The 19,364-nt window shown below is 39.1% G+C and overlaps 1 protein-coding gene across 3 annotated transcripts in view; it reads right to left on the bottom strand.

The window, feature by feature from the left end:
• Positions 1-4,617: 4,617 nt before the first annotated feature.
• GPR37 (G protein-coupled receptor 37) overlaps positions 4,618-19,364 on the bottom strand; it is a 38,253-nt gene continuing 23,506 nt past the window's right edge. For all 3 annotated transcript variants that reach the window (XM_073619767.1, XM_073619766.1, XM_073619765.1), the window contains exon 3: positions 4,618-6,754. In XM_073619767.1, the coding sequence (XP_073475868.1) occupies positions 5,936-6,754 (819 nt within the window). In that variant the 3' untranslated portion in view covers positions 4,618-5,935. The remainder of the gene's footprint in view (positions 6,755-19,364) is intronic.

Below are 19,364 nucleotides of genomic sequence, written 5' to 3'. Positions count from 1 at the left end.
AGCGGGAGCAAATCGCACCATGCTGCTGTCTCAGCCAGTGAGGAGGGGAGTCCCAGGCAGCTGATGTACTCCTACAACATCGCTGGATAAAAATGGGCTTAGGTGAGTATTGGGGTGGGGCTGGGGGGCTGCTGCACACAGAATGTTTTTTATCTTAATGCATAGAATGCATTAGGATAAAAAAACTTCTGCCTTTACAATCCCTTTAAAATACCTCACATCCCAGGCCTTGAAGGAGATCACAGGGACCTAGGACTGACTGTGGTATGATGAGCAAAGATACCCCCCCACCCACCCGCTATTGTCATAGCTGCCATGCAATTTAGGCAATCCATTTTATTAAGAACTTTAGGAAGACCTAAAGTGAGGGGCAGTGGATTAACACATGGAGGTAGTATCAGATACAGAGCAGTGGTCAGACCACACCATCTCGAGGCAGGGCATGTCTACCCATTCTAACTCAGAGGTTGTGCTTCTGTAATAGTGTCACACATGGTTTTCACAGCTGGACCTCCAAATTTCTAATGTTTGCTGAAGGGTAAATCCTGTGTTGCCTCAAAGTTTGCGACCTGTTCTGGTGCTTTGGCATTGTAAAGGTGCAACACAATGTTTCCACAGCTGGACCTTAGCTGCCAGATTTCTAATCAAGCTGCTTACATTCTGTCCAGCCACTGTACAACATTTGTGGCCACTGGCTCTCAAATAATATGCTATTTTTGTATTTCAAAAAACTGCCTTATCTCTCGCTCTTATATTGACGACTAACCAAGCTGCTTGGTTAGCCTGCAAATTGGGGATACCAGAATGCTAGGGGATTCTTAAAATGCAGGGTTGCATTTTTGAAGAGTTTTTGAGCACTTTGTTTTGACATTTCATTAACATTTTGAGACAAGACAGTGTGATGCTGTGGCTGAAAAAAAAAGTTTACAAGATTTGGCTTTAATGGTTTTAAGAGTAAATTTTGCTATAGCTTTTAGATCTGTTGAGACTACTAATTCCACCAGTCATTTTAGGCCTATTACCTCTTGAAAAAATGAGGCATCACAGCCAAAGCTACATAAAAAAGCATTTTTTCCCAGTTAAAATTAATCATATTGGGCTGATGCTGCTGTATTTATGCCAAGTTAAATGTAAAAGTTTAAAAATCAATTACAAACCAATAATATGTGGTGTCAGAATACAGTGTATATGACACTATCCATTAAAATTGTACTGTTCTGTGATACCAAATACAGCTTAAAGAAATCTCCCAAGTGTGTAATTTAACTTTTTCACTGCCAGAGCCATTTTAAAAATGTTTGGGGGAAATGTTAAAATGCACATATTAGATCTCAAGATTATTTAAATCTCCCAAAACATTACATATTTTCAGAAAGCAGAGACCCTAAAGAATAAAATACTGTTGGTGTTTTTTTATTAGGGCAACTGGTTATCAACCAATATTTTAATAAAATAGTGCAGTAACCTGCACAAGTTTTACATGCTAGATTACAGCACAGGTCTAAAAAATATACAAAAGTACACCAACATTCAAGTAAGAATCTTACAGCACTGGGGTCATCAGTTTGAATCCCAACCACAGTGCTTCATGCATTGTTTGCATGTTATCCTTGTGCTTGTGTAGGTTTCTGCTGGGTACTTCAGTTTGCTACCACACACAAAAAACATTATCAAAAGGTTAACTGGTTCTTGTTTAAATTGTCCCTAGCGTACGTATCCAATTAAGGGCAGGGACTGATGTAAACTGACAATATATGTAAATTGTCTTTAATGCCTGTAATAAATAATATAAATACAAATTCACTTGTCTCTTGTATGTGAGCTAGTTTTGCTTAGTATGCTGTTCATTTTTAATATGTATGTTACCTGTATTGTGTTATATTTTGGTATGTAAAATAGTACATTATTAATATCAGAACATGGGTTGTAAGCAGGCCCACAAATGATACTGTTATAGACAAATCAAACTTTCCGTATATTCTTGGTTTCTGAACTATATTCCTTTTTCAAACTACATCTGTTGTATGACTTGCAATCTACCTTTAAAGTAATACCTTTCAAGAAAGTTTTATTTTCATATGTATAAATGGATCAAGAGCCTTGTAATATAAAGTAGGAACACATTAAAAGGAAGAATATAAAGGGCTTTATTCCTGACCCGACACATAAAAATAAGCTCACATCTAGCTAAAGGCTTTTCATTAATGAAATGATAGTGATGTGAATTGCTGAAGGCAGCTACTATCAAAGCCCCATACAAATCCTCAAATACAATCTACAGACTATGTTTTGCAAGTGAGTACAATCCAGAACAGTATCAGGGGATTATTCTAATTCAAGAGGATTGAGCTTCATGCCACAGCAGGTACGGTGGATAGTGCAGAGGGATAGCTAAGGTCAGAAACAGCTGATTACATTTTAAGAGTAGTATTTAGAGTAGGGGGATCTCATTTTTTTTTGTATTTTGAACATATTACCTGAATCTATGACATTTACCTGGGTATCAAGCACAGTACAGACTATTTAAGGTTTACCTATCCTAAAGTCTTAGGTAAATGTTTTATCCCCAAACAACCCCTCCTATCTTAAAACAATTATTTGAACATATATTCCCCTAGGCAGTTGTGTAAAGAAAAGAATATTACCAACTTGGATTTCATATAGGATCGCATGTAATGTCACTGATCGGTGAGGTATAATGTGATGTGAGAACAAAATAACATCACTCTTGTTAACATAGTTTGATTGATCTACGCCACTTGTCTTAGAATATCATCTTTTTCTTACCAGCACCATGGTATATTAGCACAATCAGCTTGTACATTTCCCTAGGGCACTGCCCATTTTTTTTTTCCCACACAGTTTTCGCTCTCCAATTATACCACAAGGCTGCCGCTGGTCATTACTAAGCATTGCTTATCATGCCACAAACTGATTCCAGTTACTGATATCATAGGCCTATAGAACTTGCCTGTTTATATTTCTTATAATGTTTTACAACATATTCAACATGTTGGAACATGTTGCTTAGCTCCACCTAGGGTAGGAAAAATTGCTAATTGCTGTAGTTATACCATAGATCACAGGTGAAAATGCTTAATATGGTATTAAAAATACATTATATTATACCTGTATGCACTTGCTAGGAATCCATTCTAAAATCATAGGCATTGATATGGAGTTGCCTCTGCCCCACCCCCTTTTGCAACTATAATATCTAGTACTGATGTTGAAGACCTAGCGTGCAACTGGCATTCTAATTCATACCCAGTGTGTTCAATAGAGATCAGATCAAGGATCTGTGGAGAACAATCAAGTTCCTTTACACTAAACTGTCAAATCCAGATTTGTACAGGGTAGCAGTCATGCTGGAACAGAAAAGCCCTTACCCAAACTGTTGCCAGAGGGTTGGAAGCATCTTTTAAAATCCTTTAAATGCTCTAACATACTTTAGGTCCATATACTTTTGGCCATAAAGTGTTCTAAAACCCCACAGCTAAAGGTAGTCAAACTATGCGAGCAATAACTAGGAAAAATACAGTAAGCACATCTACTGTATATGGTGTAGCTACCCCCTATTTAGGTTCTAGGCTTTCAGGTAAATTTAGCTCTTTTTGTGCTCCTCTGCAATCAGTGGAGCTGTTGCTGATTGTTCTGGGTTGATCCAGGTCCCACAGGTGGCAAACTCAATTGCTTCTCCCTGCTTTCTGGAAAGATCCAGAACATAGGAGTTGAGCAGGTTGAGTGGGCAGTTTGAATATTTATGAGGTCCCACCAATCCCAGAGGGAGCATGCTTAGAAGGTGGCTAGAGAGAACCTAAATAATCTGCGACTGCATTGTTTAAGGTCCTTGTCCAGTAGGAGAAGCATACAGGCAATCCTGCACCTTCCCCAGGAGCCAGCACGGCCCCAACTACCTTAAAGCGGGGGCCCTACCTGCAGAGAGAATGAGTTCAAGCTACAGAAGATGGGTTTCACATAAGATCCAGTCTGGTGAGTCCACTAAGCAGCTGTCTGACTCAGAGAGGCACCTAGGCACCAAAGGACTTGTGAGTACAGTCCTGAGAGCAGGATCTGGGTAAATGCTGTTTGCTACAATGGGAAGAAGCAGTTTAAATGTTTTTATATTTCACAGAGGAGCTTCAAAGGCTAACATAAAAGGGAGCTTTGTTTAACTGTCAATCTACAGAATGAGCAGCTCATCAGTGCAGATATCTCAGCTTGTTTTCCTTGCCTCTTTATTGTAAAGTTGTGGACTTTGTTTCCTGGGAGCTAGGATGCAGCTGAAAGGCAGAAAGAGGGGGATTCCTGGACACAGACCACATAATGGTGATTTGTAAAGATAAACTTTTTTTGTGGAGAACTTTCTTAATGATATACTTTGAACTTATGAGTTATGTAATCAGAAACTCCTTAGACATAAAGTATAATTAAAATTTGTCTATTTGCATGGGCCATAGGTTGCTGAAACGTTAGTGGTTATGTTAAGTCCAAATATCTGATTAATCTGATTGGAGGTTGTGTGTAGTCAGGTAAATATAGAGACATTTATAGTTTGGTGTGATCAATGTTACATTATAGATTTCTGATAAAATCACAATAATTAAAAACACTTCATAAAAAACAAAATAAAATTTATTTCAACAGCTAATTTTTGAAATGTTAAGATAAACAAAACATTACAATATTTAATTTCAGTGCAAACCACCTTGAAGTTTAATAAATTCACCTAGTTTCATAGAATATTTAAAAACGTACCCAGTTGTATGATTATCAAAAAGCTAAAGACTACCTAATTAAAGTGTAAGTTCACCTTTTTTTCTCATCATGTTGATCCATTAAATTTAGGTATGTGCTCAAACCTGAAATCTGGGTAAACACAGATGAAACGCATACATATTTACTGTTTTACCTACCAAAGTATTTATTATTCTGTTCAGCCTTCCTTGTGATCCAGGTACCCCTGCCAGATAGCACAGCTAGTTTGGTGACCTACGTTTTCTCAGCTGCAGTTAATTGCACAATAAATGAATATTAACACACCGATAAAGTCATCAATCTACTTTTTCCTTTCTCAATTTCTATCAGGAAGCTCTCATTGTTAGATTAAAAGCATTGAGCAAATGCAGTAATGCCTGACTCACTCACACTGTTACCACCCAAGCCTAGGTCCTGCTATCTTTCATTTTTAAATAAATCTCTAGCAGGATTAAATGGAAATTCTCAATATCGGTCTAGAGTTCAGCTGTAATTACCAACATATCTCATGCTAAGGTTCTACAATATTCTTTTATTTGTCATTACTTTATATAGATAGACATAATGCTTAAAAACAAAACCTTCCTGTATATGCTGCTTCACTTCTGAGGTTTATGTGACCTATACTGTGGTAGACTATGCATGACTGGAAATTACAAATAGATTATCATGGTCCCAGAACCCTTTTTTTCTGTCAAAATAGGGGCTCCACAGTTTGTACTTGCTTTAATTGAATGCTAACATCATGTCTCCTGTAGTTTGTTGGTTTATACTCTACATACTCTGGAGTGCCTTATGTCCTGTTGTATTTGGGCATTTTTGTACCATTGTACATTGTATTATTGTATTACCTTCTTGGAAAACAATAAAAATTATTGAAAAAATTAAATAAAAGGAAAGAACGCTTATTCATTAAAATTGAGAAACTGGAAGAGACACAGCAAATAGATGTAACAATTTTATAAAGGTGAACTTACTCTTTAAGGTGCAAAAACAAGTTAATAGTTTATTTTTGGAAATGTACCCTGTTAGGAGACCTAAAACATAATAAATATAGATACCAAAACTGACCTTGCACAAGTCAAATGCTTCTTTTAAAAAGTTGTGAACTAAAAAAAATCATTTAAAATGCGTATCACGTAATATTTACAAATACAGTCAATATTAACATTTAAGTTCAACAGTGAGTCCCAACAGAAGCAAATGTGGACATTTCACGACGTATAGTGCTGAAAGGGGAAAGTTCCAGCTCTGTAGTATATTCATTGTCATTATCATCGCTTGTTGCAGTTGAGGACTTCTGAATGCATTCATCACAACAGCAACAACAGCATTCCATGAAAGCCCTACTGAAAGGCTTGCAAAGGCAAAACAGAAGGACCGGGGTAACACATGATTTAAAGAACAAAAGAAATTGACTAATCAGATGAAGGAGATCCAAAGTCTGCCTGGAGACCCCAGTGGACATATAAGCTGTTACAATGTTACATATATTTTCAGGAATTATGCAGAAACCATACAAAATTGTTAACGCTACTACAGTACAGTTCATTTGACCTTCAAGTTGAATTTGACGCTTATTTCCTCTAGTACAAGCTTTCTCGGCTCTCTTGATTTTCCTTGCTGTTACCAATGAGCATGTAATTGTGAAGAGAGTAGGCAAGCAGAAATAACAGCCGAAGTACCACCAAAGTCTTGCTCCATCATATGTGAGAGCTAAAACATAAATGGTATCGGGAAGATCGGTAGAAATTTTAACAACACAGCGCTCACTGAGAGTGTTGGCACTTAGTGCAGACTCATCCTTGGTCAGTTGGCGGAGAACAACCTCAGGCAGTGCTAGGAGGAGTGCACCCACCCATATAACAGCAAGCTTGGCAGTTGTTGACGTGCAGTTCTCAATCATTTCATAATACATTTGGACATTTGTGGCAGCACGGAAACGGTCAATGCAGAGGGCACACAGTGTGAATGTGGTAACTCCAAGAGAGGCTACCTGCAAGAGAAATGAACACAGTTGAGCCGAAACTGAAAAAGTGTACTTAAATAAGACATACAGTTTTGAAAAAAGGAGGACATAATTATGAAATTCAATGAACAGCCAAGGCAGATTAAAATATAGGACTGGTCTTGTTGGCTGATGTTAAAGTTTTAATAAAGAATTCAATAACCGGTAAAATGAGAAAACTCTACATATTGCAATGACACGCTACAAAACTCTTTCGATAATTTGTTCACATTTTGCTTTTATGTTTCTTGTGACTATAAAGAAAGGTCAAACATAAAAGGAGAAGTAACCAAACAAAAATGACGTATATAAGTGTTATGGTGTGATGTTGCTGTTGACTAGCCTCAAGGCTCTTCTACAACACCTTGGTCCAAGCTTATTTACAAAGTCCTACACACAGTCAGGAGACATACTCAGACTCTGAAGAATAATTACATATGGAGTAAAGAGAGCAAGTGTTGCAGTTACCCATGTCAACCAACCAAGTCATAATTTTTTAACCAAGAAATCTGATTAGTTGCTGAAACCCAAGTAAAGCTTTTCGCCTAGTGTTAATAAACAAACTGCAGTTAATGGACAGATAGCCAATATACTAGTAAACAGCCAGTCACTTTAAAAACTATTATATAAATGAAATTATATTACATTATATCAGGCTACAGCTAAACTAGATTTCAGGCTTTTGCACCCAGCTGTACATTAGGGCATACATTCATACAGAGTAAAACACGCCTGTTGTCATGGTGACAAGAGCCACAGTGTAATTATACCCGTTGACAAGTATTACAGAAAACACTGTACATGGCTATATGCACATAACCATCAGCACTCCTGTTTACATGTGATTAGTCATAGTACAAATTACGTACTGTATTTTCTTTTAAGCTGTTACACAGCTGTGTTGGACACACAGTAGCAATTGTTGGTGATTGAATTCTTTGCCCATTTTTAACCACATAGCCATAATCTAAAGGTTGCATTAAGTGTATCTAAACTTGGAATAAAAATGTAATATATTGTAGTTTACTATTCCTTATATCTAAATGATGCATTTGTTCCGTTTTTTCCAGACAATAAAAATTTGTTAGAACTACAGAACAGCACTGGATTTCTGGCAGGATCAATTGGATTTTTTTGCTCTTATCAACAAGTTTAAAAAAAAAAATACTTTTAATGTTATATTTAAAGGATCAAAATTATGCAAATTAAAGAAAATGAACTGTTAAGGTTTAAATACACGTTAATAAAATTCAAGAAGTATCATAACAGAAGAACACTTAGCTTTTTTTTCAGCAACTTTTGTTAATGCAGTTATGATGGGCAGTGTTAAAATACACATGTCAGTGGAAATACCAGTGGCGGCTGGTGGTATATTTATTAAATAGTGAAAAATAAACAAACATTTCTTGTGAGTTCACAAGACTTGTGCACAAACACTTTTTCTTCCTTTTATATTTTCTCTTATGTTGGGTTATATAATATTTTTTTACTTTCTGAAGTATATATAAGGACCCACTAAATATTTTCATATAGGCACATGCCTTTGCAGTTTTGCACCTGGTGCAATAGCCCAGCAGGGTGATTCTAATTTAGTACACAAGACTCTTGTGTTTAACCAGTAACCTCATGGGGTTAGCGGAATGCCATAGTTGGAGGTTACTCTCCAGGGGATAGGTAGTGCCACATATTATTACACATAATCCAATCCCAGCATGCACTTTTTAAACCATTAGTCATCACTGGAAGTCACTCTCCAGGTGATAGGCAGCACCACCCACCCCTGTACATAGACATATATTTTTTGGTGCTTCACTAGAGGAGCCCCTAGGGGAGGCAGCAGCCCGGCTTTACCTAAGAGCGGTATCCATCATTTATAAAAAAAACTCTCGTTTACCCTGCCATGATGTACAAATCTCCCTTGATTTTTCTCATTCATCAGGGACCTAACACTCTTCATTAGTGTAAAATAGGGTAAATGTGTATTTTATTTGGTTGGTTGCCATTTTTAAAAGGTTGACAACATTTACTTATAGATACTCTACACTACTTTTTTGGTTCTATACTTTGGGTATAATTCTCTGTTCTTTGTGTACAAATGTGAGACAGTACTGCTTCATGTCTCCCGTGTACAGGGTGTAATGTCCATATGTGTTCTTATGTTCTATGTAAGCACGCTAAACTGCAGTGTAACAGGATGCGTAATAAGCCGAACGATCAGACAGGGAATATCTTTAACTTGCAGTTTGCTATACAGGTGCAAAGTTAGACTCACTGATGTAACATATTCAGAATGGCGAAGAGCATGCAGAATAATACAAAACTGTTTATGAAAGCTGCACAATCATGGACTGCTCATAGCAATGTCTTTGTGGATCAATCAGGGTAACGTGGCTGAATAGCATAGTCTCTACAAGTCTTAAAGCGGTAGTAAATCGCAGGTTTTTAAAAAAAAAAAAACCCTGCAAAGCAATGTCATAATGTGCTAGTATGCATTGCATACTAGCACATTATGAGAAAATTACCTTAGAACGAAACCCCCCAGCGCCGCAATGAAACTGCAATTACATCACAAGTTTAGAAGATATTCACAGTACCTACAAGTAATCCTTATTATAGGCTTACCTGTAGGTACAAGTGGTGTAACAGAGTTTACTACCACTTTAATAACAACAGAGCGTCTAGGTGAGAATAACTATTGAAGTAAAACAGTTTATACCACAAAAAGCTACTTGCGCTTAAGAACAGCATTCTCCTAATTGAAGTCCAGGGTAGCTTTGATAACACAGGTAAACAGCTGCAACCTGTGTGCTATTTGGCTCCTACCTGAATGGCAGTAAAGGACCTCTCATCTTGCTGCAGATCACTTGCCTAGCTACCGCTGTCTCATCAGTTGTGGCCTCTTTGAACTGCTAAGGGAGGGAAGCAGAGAAGCTTAACTTCTCAGTGCACGTTCAGGAACCAACTGAGTTATGGGAAAAGGAGTACAGGGGCCTGTGCTGCATCTGAGCATGGTGAGTAAATGGGCATTCCACTACAGTACAGTATAGTCTCTTGTATCCTTCATTGTTCAGATCTGTTCCTATTTGATAATTGCTCATCACAACTTCCTTCGTTTGCTTAGCATCTCTCCTTTTTTTTACTATGCGCATTCTCATCCACTTTTCTAACGGAATCTGTAATCTGCGAATGATCAACAGAGGATAACTTCAAGTTTACTAAATAGGTGTATAGTAGGATTAAAAAAGCAAACAGGCACAGACAAATTATAAGGCTGTACAGACAGGACCTCCTCAAAGCAGTTTCTGTGGCTCAATCGGGGCACTGGAAGGCTGCACAGCCTCCATAAGGTTCTATAGAAAACAGTAACTAGAAGAAAATTACTACTTCAATAATGAGTACAGTACACAAACAAATACTTGAGTTTATCCATACTCACAATGTCACTCAAAGTGAAATCCAAGCTAGGTCTAGCAACACATGCAAACATGAGGTATCCCAGGGCTGGTAACATAGGTGAGACACAGGACCATGACACTTGAAATGCAGTGCTGTGATAGCAATTGAAGAAGTGCTCTCCACAGTGGTTGGGTCTTCCTTAGAAGCCGCATGCTATTGGGCTTCTGTCAGTCTGCCCACATGCTGGGACTAACGGTGGAGGATCATCCATCTGGCTTCAGGACAAATACCCAGCCACCTCTTCCTCATCAATACTCCCTAAACATCCAAGGGTGGGAAACAAGAAAACCTTTATCCCCTGAGCATTTCCAGGAGTACAGTGGATTGTTGGAGACTAGTTAAAGAAGCCCACACCAGCCCCTGAGCATAGGGAGTGGAGGAGCACTCCACTACAGCATTGTATGTTAAGCCAGGCCCCTTAAACAATTTTGCAACACCCAGTTTTTGCCATAAAGTGTGCCACTTGTTATCATCCTATAAACATTTCTTGCAGGTTGACATCTCTGGAAACTACTTATGAAAAGTATATGATTACGATGAATAAGTAATTACAATTAATTCAATTTATAAGTTTATTTATTCATATCATGCAACTCTCTCCCACTGGTGTGAATGAAACAGAACATTTTGTATCAAAACATCCGGCAGAGGTCAGAAAGCAGAGACAAGCTTCTAGATTTACAACTCTTTCCCCTCACTTTGTCTTAGAATTTGGACAGGCAGTCTGATTTTTATGTAAAACTGACATATGGACACAAAGCAACCGACACCAGGGGAAATCTAATAAAATGCATTATGTATATCTGCCAGTGATTCTGAAACCTAAACAGATCAATATCCTGTGGCTTCACATCTCTAGTGGAAAAAACTGTCTTTAAGTACTCCACTTTTTATATGACACAGCATTTTCACTAACAATTAATTTTCATAATCAGCACAGTAAATATTAACATGTTAATGAATGCGCTGTAAATTATTCTGCTACTAATGTGCGAGACAAAGACTACAAGTTTGCTCCACAGTAATCAGTTTTCTGTAGCGGCATTACTTATACAAGATGGGTCAAAAGAGTACTGTTATTTTTTTAACCACTTGAAAACTGGACTGTTTCATCAATACGTTTTTGTAAAATGCAGAACCAAAATGAAGATTTATTTGATGCATGTTAATGAAATGTCAATATTTATAACACACAGCCTAGGCATACCTAGAGTTACACCCCAAAACACATTCTGCTACGACTCCTGTGTATAAGGATAGAATATGTATATGGCCTTTTCACAATCAAACCACATAGAGAGCCACAAAATCCAAGGGGCAGTTCAAGTTTTCCAAATTTAAGCATTACATTTCCTGATTGCCTATCATATTTTTGGAGGCCCTGAAGCACCAGGGCAGTGGAAACACCCACAAAAATGATTTTTGAAAGAAAACACCCCAAGGTATTTTGTAAGAGGCATAGTGAGTCTTTTGAAAACTTCCATTTTTTGCCAAAAGTTTTTGGAAAACATGGAAAGAAAATGAATTAATTTTATTCAAAATATTTTTCACACACAGCATGGGCATACTTATGCCCCGTACACACGGTCGGATTTTCCGACGGAAAATGTGTGATAGGACCTTGTTGTCGGAAATTCCGACCGTGTGTAGGCTCCATCACACATTTTCCATCAGATTTTCCGACACACAAAGTTTGAGAGCAGGATATAATATTTTCCGACAACAAAATCCGTTGTCGGAAATTCCGATCGTGTGTACACAAATCCGACGGACAAAGTGCCACGCATGCTCAGAATAAATAAAGAGATGAAAGCTATTGGCCACTGCCCCGTTTATAGTCCCGACGTACGTGTTTTATGTCACCGCGTTCAGAATGATCGGATTTTCCGACAACTTTGTGTGACCGTGTGTATGCAAGACAAGTTTGAGCCAACATCCGTTGGAAAAAATTCTAGGATTTTGTTGTTGGAATATCCGAACAAAGTCCGACCGTGTGTACAGGGCATTAGAATTTCACCCCAAAAACACATTCTGCTACTCCTCCCGAGTATGGGAGGACACGTTTGAGACTTTTTTCAATGTTTGGACTGATTATGTATCAGACATTTTCTCTTGTGTATCACAAAAATGAACCAATTGTATCTAAAACAGTATACTATAATGGTTGCCTCTGTATGAGTGCTCAGGGAATATATAGCTTGGTACAGCATCCCCTATAGTGGTTTCCATTCCTGTATGCTAAGCAGGCCTTGCCTAGGGAGTACAAGAGTCTGAAGAAAGGAAGAACAGGAGCTTCTGTAGTAGCAGGACTGCAGTTGGCTGTGGGGGATGGCTGGGACTGGAGTCTCGCAGTTACATAGTCAGTGGGACATGCACATGGGTCAGTCCAGAAGGCAGGGAGAGACATGGTCAAACAAAGGATTGGTCCAGACAGCAGACAGAAACGTGGTAAAAAAAAAAGGACAGGGTCAGTACAGGCAGTAGAAAGAGGCAATACTGCAATGGTGTGGTGGTGATCAGGAACAACGTTACTTGCTGGTCTGCTAACTCTGGCACGACTGCAAGCAGAAACACTGTTGCTGGATTGCATGGGTCTGGTGACACTGGGACTGGTATGGATAGCTAATAGCTATCATGAACACTGTTGCTAACTGTACTGGTTTAGTGATACTGGAACTGGTGTGGCAGTGATTAGGAACACTGCTGCTGGTTTACACTGGTCTAGTGAAATTAGGACTGGTGTGGCTGTGATCAGGAACAGTGTTGCTGGCTTACACTGGTCTGGTGACATTGAGGACTAGTGTGGCAGCAATCAGAAATACTGTTGCTGGCTTACACTGGTCTGGTGACACTGGGACTAGTGTGGCAGTGATCAGGAAAACTGTTGCCGGCTGCACTGGTCTGGCATGGCAGCAATTAGAAACACTGTTTCTAGCTACACTGGTCTGACTAGCTGAACTATTAGGGCTCATTCCCATGTGAAGTTGGGGCAGTAAAAAGCTGTAGTTTTACTGCCTCCCAACCACTACCCCTTTAACTGCAGAGGTAGTGGCCGGGGAAGTATGAATGCAGTGGCTGCAATGCTTTGATGTGCAGCCATGGCAGGAATTATACCCCGTCACTTTCAGTGGGCATAATGCCCACCATTCTTGACCTGTTCAGTTGAATAGAGGCACTTGTGTGGAATCTAATGGGTTAAAGCAGGCAGCGAGGAGGCGATACAACGTCTCCTCACCACCTGTCAAATGTTCTCTGAAGAGCGATCCAAACATGGATTGTTCTTTAGAGAGCACCAAACATGTAAACAAGGCCTTATGGTGACATAGTTACTGGTGTGGTGGTGATTGGGGACACTGGTCTTGTAACATTGCACTGCTGTGGCAGTGTGCAGAGACAATGGCTGTCTGCACTGATATACAGTGATCTCAGAGCAGCCAGCTATTGCACATGATCACCACCACCACAGCAGTACAATGTTACCATAGTGACACTGTTTTACATACTGTCACCAAAGCACTGAAGTATCACTATGGTGACATTGTACTGCTGTCTCTTTTGATCAGAGACATTGGCTACTGCACTGGCATACAGTGTCATCAGTGCAGCCCTCAATGTCTCTGATCGCAAGACATAGCAGTACAATGTCAGCATACAATGAAAGGCAAAGGGGTCACAACAAAAATGCTAACAGTTCCAGTGTATAACTAGGGGCACATGTAAGGGCATTGCATAGAGAAAACAAAACTAAATGTATTTCCCCGTAGACTTACTAGCTAGCAAGCAAAAAAAACAAAAAAAAACATTGTCTACCAGTTTGCATTCAAAACAAAGGTTTTAGTTGCACATCTGCAAACGCAGTATATGTGGAGGCTGCACTGCCTCATTACAGTCCTAATTCTACTCTATGAGAGCATATATATAGCGATGGATGAAGTAGGACAGGTATGCCTGGAGGCAGCCCATTCCTTCAAGTGCAGAGACACACGAGTAGCCCAGCAAGAGTACATTGGCAGCTGAAGGCATCCAATATGTCCTTGTGCCAATTCAATCACGCTAAACATAAATGGCAACCGCATACACTTATAACTAGCTTTTAGAGAAAGGTACACATACTGTAGAAGGTCTTTGCATAGTGTGAACAAAATAAACACACTTACCAGCTACTAGGAGAAGAAGACCCCAACAGCAACTAAAGCTCAAAGAGGTTCTAACCTTTTCCCGTTCTAGTAAAAAATATATATTTATTATGATCTGTTTCCCCATTGGAAAGAATTTCCATAATTTCTTGTCTCTCTGAACCTGTCATTGGTACAGACCTTAAAGAGGAGTTCCAGCCTGTTAAAAAAATAAATAAATAAAAGCCAGCAGCTACAAATACTGTAGCTGCTGACTTTTAATATAAGGACACTTACCTGTCCAGGGATCCCGCCATGTCGGCACCTGAAGCCAACCCATCCATTGGCTTTGGGTGCAGGCGCTGGCATCCTTAATAAGGGAAACAGATAGTGAAGCCTTGCGGTTACACAGCCTGTTTCCTACTGTGCATGCGCGAGTTGCGCTGCGCTTTCTGAATGGTTCTGTTTTCTGCTGGGACCTGTGTGTGTCTCCCAGATGGCAGCAGGGGTAAGGAGGAGGGGTCGTAAATGATGTAGGTCGCTGCAGCGCTCTTAAACGGAAGTGGGAGCGAGTACATGTTTTTGACAGGTATTTGCTCCCCCTCCCCCCAAAAGGTACCAAATGTGGCATGGGGGGGGGGGGGGGTGCGAAGAAGCAGAAAAGTGGACCTTCCACTTTTTGGTGGAACTCTGCTTTAAGGGAAACAGAAACACATAAATAGATAAACACCAGACAGGGATTGTAACCTTTCCCTTATATTCAAATCAAATCAAAATTATTGAGTTGGGCTTTAATGTATGCAATAGACTATTGTTTCTAAGTGTAGTGCATAACTTAGTCTGTAAATGGGGGTAACACTATTTTCCCATTGTACACATATGCTCAACTGTATTTCGTTTGTCCTAATCCTTAAATTTCAAACTTACCAGACAGAGGCTGTCTAATTGAAAACAATAGACGCAACATACTCTAAAGCTACCAACAGACGTGAAATGAGAGTCCCCTGACCCAGGCTTTGCTATAGCTACAGATCCTTTCCGGTGCAATGAGTTTTCCAATAATTGGGGGAAAAAAGTTAGGCAGATTAGAAATGGTTTCCTCTAAAATAATTTTCTTCCCTTTCCTTACAAATGTATGTATCACTCTTCAGTGCTTGTTAAATCTACTGATCTGAGGGCTTTTCTGGATTTTCTGGATTGTTGGTGCACATTCATTAGCTCTTTCATTTGGATAGAAAACCTGATAATTTTTCCAATATCGTGTGATTTAGGCTGCCTAGGCTGGGCACTCGGTAGTAGTATTTTTTATTCATGGTTGTATAGAAGCACTTTTTTTACTCAAAAATACATCTTTACAAACAATTAGTAACTGGTATCTTAATATGTCCTTAGCTTCAGTAATACCCAATACAAAATCAGTGATCAGGCTGAAAGAGGGAAGGGCAGAGCCAATCAAAGTGCATCAGTGTGCTGCTGCTCCATCACTGTTTTTTCACTAAACATGTGGCCTCTGGACCAGGCTGCTTTGCTTAACTGCAGTTGAGAAAAGAGAGGGCTTAAGCGGGGTACACACTATGAGAAAATCGGAAGAAAAATTCTGTATGAGGCACGACCATTCGATTTTCGTATAGCGTGTACACAACTTTCGACATCCGAAACAAAAATTTCCGAAGGGACAAACTCCAAAAATGTTCTTGTATGTGAACAGAACTAATGATTTTTGCTTAATCTGTACTGTTTTCATATTGTTTTTGTACTAAAAAAAGTGGATACAGAAGAGTGCACATGATCAGAAACAATGAACAACAAAAAAAAGCCTTTGTCATTTGAGAATTTTCGTACAATTAGTACCATCCTCCGTTTCGACCTGCTATGAAACATCAAAGAAAACCGGACAATCGTTTACCTGATTTTATTAATATGTGTACTGGGCTTTAGACCTTGCTTTACAACCTGCAGGGTTTTCTTGATCTCAAGACAGGCAGAATGGGATTACAAATGCTTTAGCAGGTTAAATGGTTCACATATATTTACAGCAACTGTTCACTTAGCTGTTTGGCTTGAATTCATCTTTAAAAAAAATACCATTTACTGTGCACTTAGCTTTTCAACCCCAGGTGTAGGGTAACACTCTTTACCCTCCTGGAACAATCATTGAGAACCCTTATTTTTATTAGAGAAGCTATCGATGGGAAATGCTGGAAACTTCTTGTTGCCACCAACAAAAAACAACCCTGTGCATCCAAAAAAGAGCTGCTAGACAAAATGACAAAAGACGCCAGCTCTTATTGTTTCTACAGTATCAGAAGAAAGATAGTGTTTTCCTTTACATTTCACCCTATGTGCATTATTAGCCCTAGATGTTCATGTATACAAAGTCCTATGCTGTTCCATATTATCTTTTGTGGCATAAGAAAGTCTTTATAATGATTGATTAATGATTTATGATATAATGATTGATTTATTTGTTTGTCCAATTTACTGCACCGCATTATCACAACATTTTCATTCTGTTTAAATAATTGTTTTCAGCAAACTAGGTTTTATATATCCTGAAGTTAACAGTTTGTGTTAAATCCTTTTATAACTGTGATTATTGTGTGGTTTTTCCACTCAATAGTAAAATTCATCTTTTACAATCAGTTTAAAAAGGCAAAAGAATGCAGCTACTGATAGTTACCTGGTGAGTGCTATTAGAGGATTAAATGGGAGGCGGACCTTTTAAATACTGTTTGGTTTTACGTGTAAAAGAGATCAGCTTGATGTAAAGCAATCTTATAATGTGTGCTAATGCATCAAGACAAACGTAAGAGCTATAAGAAATTTCCAATGTCAACCTCCTCCTAAAAATGCTTGCTTACTGGCTGTCTCTGGCATCAAGTCACTGACCCAAAACAAGTATACGTGAGTAAAGTTAGAATTCTTGATCTTGATTACTTACTTTAGGTTAGTGGCTTAAAAAGTTTTGAAGCCACTGAAGCAACATGATAGACAGGAAAATGGCATTTTCAAAAGGAAATGTTAGTAATGGAAGCTTATGTACCTCTACTAGCACAGGTTTTCTGGAATAGTTCTAAATTACAGTATATGTATACATGGGGGCAAACATATTTGCTCATAGTTGCAGTGTTGCCCAGTATTTACCTTGTGGACAAAGGTAGGCCTGTGGATGTGCTGTATCTGAATTTTGCAAAAGTATTTGATACAGTGCCCCACAAACACTTAATCTACAAATTGAGGTCTGTAGGCATGGGCCATAAGGTTTGTTCTTTGGTAGAAAACTGGCTACAGGGGCATATCCAAAGGGGGGTGATAAGGCATACTCAGAATGGTCTAGAGTGGTTAGTGGGATACCCCAATGCTCTGTCCTGGGACCATCTCTATTTACCTTATTTATACATGATATAGAGGATGGGATACATAGCCCAATCTCAGTGTTTACTGACAACACAAAAATATGTAGGGCAATAGCATCACAGCAGGATATAGAAACCTTAGAAGTGGACCTGAATAAATTCATGGAGTGGCCAACTCGATGGCAAATGAGGTTTAACATTGAAAAATGTAAAGTAATGCATTTGGGGGTTAAAAATATAAACGCAAGTTACTCACTAGGAGGGAGAACCTCTGGGGAAATCCAAAATGGCGAAGGATCTGGGCTTCCTAGTAGAAGACAGACTAAGGAATAGCATGCAATGTCAAGCTGCAGCAAGTAAAGTTGGCAGAATATTAGTATGCATTAAAAAGGGGATTTACTCCAGAAATAAAACTATAATTCTCACACTTTATAGAACTTTGACTCGGGCACATCTAGAGTATTCCATCCAGTTCTGGTCATCAATCCTCAGGAAGGATGCACTAGTGCTGGAGAGAGTCCAGAGAAGGGCAACAAAATTAATAAGGGGGCTGGAGGACCTCAATTATGAGGAATGACTACAAGCGCTAAATTTATTCTCCCCGGAGAAGAGACGCTTGAGAGGAGATATAATAGCAATATACAAATATCTCAACAGTGATCTCAGCATAGGAAAGAAACTATTCAGTCTCGGGAGTGTAAGAAGACACAAGGCCATGCAATGAGACAGGGGAGAAGTAGTTTAATCTTAAGCTGCGTAGGGGGGTTTTCACTGTCAGGGCATTAAGGATGTGGAACACTCTTCCACAATTGGTGGTGTCAGCAGGAAGTATTGATAGCTTTAAAAGACTCTTAGACATGTATCTTAGCAAACGCAATATACAGGGATATGGGTAATGATCTACAGGAACACATACCCACACAAGTTGAACTGGATGGACTATTGTCCATATTCAACCTTGCCAACTATGTAACTTTACAGCAGACTGAATAAAATAATATACAATTTGAAGTGTCTATTGTCATGAAACACCCACATGGTACCAGGTTGTCTTTGTCTAGTGAACATGTGGCTAGGTTATGGATATTCAAGTATTTCCATGTTCATAACAAGCAATAAACTAAATCATAACTAGTTCAGCTTTTTGGACGTACTATGTACAGTACCTCCAAAGAATGAACCTTTATTCACAAGCTGATGGACGCAGTAGCAGCCATTAGCTTGTGCAGGTTTTGTTTAGCCGGCCCTCGGCTTGGAAGTGAAAGTGATGCGGCAGCTCTGTAACTGCTGATTACTTTCACAGAGCCGGAGCCCCTTCTCCCGTAGTTCCCGGGCTCTCCCGCTCTTACCAGAGCCCGAAAACACAACCAACGGTTAGGGGAGGGAGAGTGTTGTGAGACCAAGGCAAAACAATGCCTCGATCTCACATGCAAACAATAAAACTGGAAGTGATGCTTTTTAATATAACACAGACATATCGGAAATATGAAATGTCGGGGTAACATACACTTTGAATCTTTGCTAGGAACACATCAATAAAAACCTGAAAGAGGGTTTAATGCTTCCCTTTTTTATCCAAGAAAAAAGCTTTGGATACACTTAAAAAAAAATGCAATTGTTCCCTTTACTTTGTTCATATTTTCTCTCCCTGTGCTGTGCACATTCTGTGGG

Source organism: Aquarana catesbeiana, linkage group LG03 (genome assembly GCF_042186555.1).
Source record: "Aquarana catesbeiana isolate 2022-GZ linkage group LG03, ASM4218655v1, whole genome shotgun sequence".
Classification (NCBI taxonomy): domain Eukaryota; kingdom Metazoa; phylum Chordata; class Amphibia; order Anura; family Ranidae; genus Aquarana; species Aquarana catesbeiana.
The sequence above is the reverse complement of the archived record's forward strand: the minus strand, read 5'-3'. Positions and strand labels throughout refer to the sequence as shown.